This window comes from Magnolia sinica, chromosome 7, assembly GCF_029962835.1.
Source record: "Magnolia sinica isolate HGM2019 chromosome 7, MsV1, whole genome shotgun sequence".
In the NCBI taxonomy this organism is placed as follows: domain Eukaryota; kingdom Viridiplantae; phylum Streptophyta; class Magnoliopsida; order Magnoliales; family Magnoliaceae; genus Magnolia; species Magnolia sinica.
The window spans coordinates 7170205-7174254 of NC_080579.1; the positions used below are offsets into that span (position 1 = coordinate 7170205).

General features: G+C 47.0%; 1 protein-coding gene across 1 annotated transcript; it reads left to right on the forward strand.

The window, feature by feature from the left end:
• Positions 1-1399: 1399 nt before the first annotated feature.
• Positions 1400-3258, forward strand: LOC131251988 (uncharacterized). The gene is made up of 3 exons (XM_058252953.1): positions 1400-1913; positions 1972-2167; positions 3015-3258. Exons 1-3 carry the CDS (start codon positions 1400-1402, stop codon positions 3256-3258), a joined length of 954 nt encoding a protein of 317 aa, XP_058108936.1.
• The last annotated feature ends 792 nt before the right edge of the window (positions 3259-4050 follow it).

Consider the following 4050-nt stretch of genomic DNA (forward strand, 5'->3'; position numbering starts at 1 on the left):
CGGTGAGATCAGTCTAATGCATGGGGTGGCTGGAATAGTAATAAAAAGGAAACACAAGGAAGTGAATCTAAAAGACCAAATCGGAAAGAGGGCTCCGCTAGGGAGACCCTCTGTCTCCCAGCCTCTTCATTTTGGGCCTAGAAGTGCTTAGCCGGAGTCTGAAAGCTCTGTTCCATTCCAACCCCGGGTTCCCCTATAAGACCATCCGTTGTTCTTTGATGATTTCCCATCTGCTATATGTGGATGATACAACGATTTTCTCCAATGGATCTTCTTCCTCCATCAGGGTTTTTAAGGAATTCTTTCACTCCTTTATGGAAGCGTCGGGGCTCAAAATCAATCCCGCCAAAAGTTCCTTCATCGTTTCCTCCAAGAGGCGTCTAACGGGATGCGTAGACTTGAGAGGGAGTCAGGGTTTCAGAGATCTTCCATGTTGTTTCTCTTCCTCGGAGTCCCTCTATCCAAAGGGCGTATCCAAGCCTCCACCTTCCAGCCATTACTTGAGAAAATTCTGGCCCGCATCTCCGAGTGGAAAGCTCGTTTCCCCAATCAGGCTGCCAAGATTGTGCTAATCAAACATGTCCTCTCGAGTATTCCGATTCACTCCCTAGTGGCGGTCGACATCCCGAAGTAGACCTTATCTTCCCTCGAGAAAGGCTTTGCTGACTTCTTTTGGGGATGGTTTGAAGGGAAGAAGAACCTTCATTGGGTGAGCTGGAAGACATTAGTCAGTCCTGCTATGGAAGGTGGGCTGGGCATCAAAGGAGTGAGAGATGTCTCTTCAACCCTTAAGTTAAAGAGGGCCTGGATTGTTTTCATCAACCACCATAACAGTTTATGGGCCAAATTCATGAGAGCTAAATATCAAGTGAAGCTACCTTGGGGGCTAGCAGCGCAGCGCCTTTTAGGCTCCCCGGCCTGGTCTCAAGTGCAGAACCTAGCCGACCTTCTATCAGTAAATTGCCGTCTGCTGCTGGGTAATGAAAATAGCAGTTTCTGGGAAGTGGACTGGACGGGGTTGGGCCCTCTAAAAGGCCTCATGCAAGACAACTTCTCCCCTCAGCCCCGGCAACTAAAGATAAATCAAATCATTGGTTTTGATGGTCTGCTCCAGCATGTCCCTTTTCCTGCTTCCTTGCCAGAATCTGTTCGCCTCCACATCATTGCTGAAGGTTTGTCCCTTAGTCAAGGGGAAGATTGCATCATCTGGACTAAGGAAAGATCGGGCCATTTTTCCACTAAGTTAGCCTGGGACATCATCAGATCTCATCATCCACAGTGAGCTTGGGCTAGATGGACGTGACATCCTTATCTCCCCCCTAAAATTGGCATATTCTCTTGGAAAATCTTCTGCAAGGCAGTCCTGGTCGAAATTAGAGTGTAGAAGAAGGGCATTCATATGGCTTCCTCCTGTGTTTGCTGCACGGGCGACAGCCGTAAGGAGGAGTCCCTCGATCATCTCTTTGTTGACAGCAATATCGCCACAGCGCTGTGGACTTACTTCTCGGCCGTTCTCTCTGTTGATTTTCTCCCCAACCAATCTGTGGAAGGTCGAGTCTTTCAATGGTGGGCAATTGCTAAGGAATCATGCCCTCTGGGTTTGCTCAGAGGGATCACTCCCATCATCCTTTGGGAGATCTGGAACACAAGGAACGAGGAGCGTTTCGACAACCGCCTGATCAGGACCCAGTACTCCATAAACCAGGTTCAGTTTTGGCTTTCTCGACTGTTAAACTCTTTTCCCCTCTTGGCTTGTAAATCCCAGAGTGACTGTGACGTGCTGGTGGATCACGTCATTCCAAGGTTGGTTCCTCCTCGCCCCTCCATATCAGTGGTGAAATGGACTTGCCCCCCTAGGGGGTGGGTTAAGATGAATGTTGATGGTTCTTCCAGAGGGAACCCGGGTCTGTCTGGTAGTGGGGGAGTCTGTAGAAATGAGAAGGGGGACTTCCTTTTTTACTTTCGCTTCAGGATACAGGGTGGGGTCGAATTTCATGGAAGAAGTTAAGGCAGTAATCGATGGTTTGAAGCATTGCAAGGATTTTGGCTATGCTAACGTGGAAGTGGAGAGAGACTCCGTAGCTGTCGTCGATCTTTTCTTTAAAAGAGGGGTTGTCCCTTGGTCCGTTTTCTACTGGAAGAACCAGTTCGAGTTCTATCGGGGAACGTTATCAATTTTCGTTAAACAAATCCCCAGGCAGTCCAATGCAGCGACAGATAGCTTGGCCCACTAGGGTAGCTTAAATTAGCTCCACAAAACGTTCCATTTGTCTTCGGATCTCCCTCGCAAAACTCGCGGAGTGTTGGTTCTCGATAGAGTTGGATTGGGGGCGATTCGAATCTCGTAGCCTCTCCAGTCCATTTCAGTCTGTCAGTTCGCTTATTTATTTTAGTTCAGCCCTTCATGATAGGCAGGCCCAGTCCTTTTTCTGTGGGCCTCCCCGAATTGTAAATTCTCATTTTGTGGTTGAATAGACATTGGGCCACCATTGGGCCTTCTTTTGAAAAAAAAAAAAAAAAAAGACCAACAGGAGAGGAGTTAACACACACGATGGTTAAAAAGGATATTTCCTAGGGTTGCTTTGAAAACCATTCTACCCAAATATTGAAAGAATATTTCCTAGGGTTGTCAATTAAAAAGGATGCTACTTAGAGTTAACACACACGATGGTTAGGCCCATATTGGGATAACAATTTTTTAGCAATGGGGATGAGATGCTTATCCTTTAGGCTTTACTTTCCCTTATGATTAAGTGGAAGATCTCCCAAAAAAAATTCTAGGAATCACTATGAAGGTTGTGAATGATTCTTCAATGTCGAATCATGTTGAAAGTGTGACCCTTGATCTCCATTACATCTCATTAGGGATCTTGATCTTGTACCTAAAGAGCAAAAACCCCCACCATTTCAATTGTGTTTGTGATGTGATGCAGTGGAGGTGGAGGGTGGACCGTGGATAACTTTATGCCCATCTTGTCAGTTAGGCAATCTCTTTTTATACATCTGTTATGCAGTTGGTTATTGTATAACAATTCATATGTAAGTAAAAGCTCCGACGAGCTCCACAATGCTGAAGCTGCAGCTCTGGCTTCCCCGAATCAACGAAACCTTCGAGCAGTTCAGAATCTTAGAGAGGATCTCGCCCGCTTGGAACTCTACGAAGAAATCTTCTGGAAGCAAAAGTCGAGGGTGCATTGGCTGCAAGAAGGGGACCACAATACCAAGTTTTTCCGCACCATAGCGACAGGTAAATGCTGAAAACACTTAATTCAGGAGATCGGGCTGCCTGATGGCTCATCGCTGTCCAATAGTGCTGATATTCGCCGGGCTGTAGTCTGCCATTTTCAGACCCTGTTATAGGCTGACGGCAACTAGGCCCTTGGGGATTTTCTGAACTTCATCCCGACAATGGAGTCAGCCCAGGAGAATGCCTCCCTGCTAGCCGAACCATCCCTTGCCGAAGTCTGCTCGGCAGTGCAAGCCATACCGCCTGATGGAGCAGCTGGTCCGGATGGGTTCTCTAGAGCTTTTTTCCAGGCTTGCTGGACCACGATTAGCCAAGACCTTCTCGTAGCCACCAAATATTTCTTCTTCGGGGTTGACCTTCCAAGAACCCTCATAGCCTCGCTGATATGTCTCATCCCCAAGATAAGTGCCCCGGTCTCATTTTCAGATTTTCGCCCAATTAATCTATGTAATTTCTTGTATAAAATCTTTTCTCGAATTATTGTTGTAAGGCTAGCCGATATTCTTCCCAGGATTTTCTCCATAGAACAGGGAGCTTTTGTTCAAGGTCGCTCTATGGCTGAGAGCTGCATGTTAGTCCAAGAAGCGTTCAGGGACATCAACAGGAAGGTCAGGGGAGAAAATTTACTGATGAAGCTAGATATGGTGAAGGCCTATAACAGGCTCAGCTGGCACTACCTCAAAGTTGTCCTCAGGCAATTCGGGTTCCATTCGGACTGGATTCACCTAGTGGATAGATGTTGGTTGGACTGTTGGCTTTCGGTCCTTGTCAATGGTGAAGCTTCTGGCCTTTTCCGTTCTACT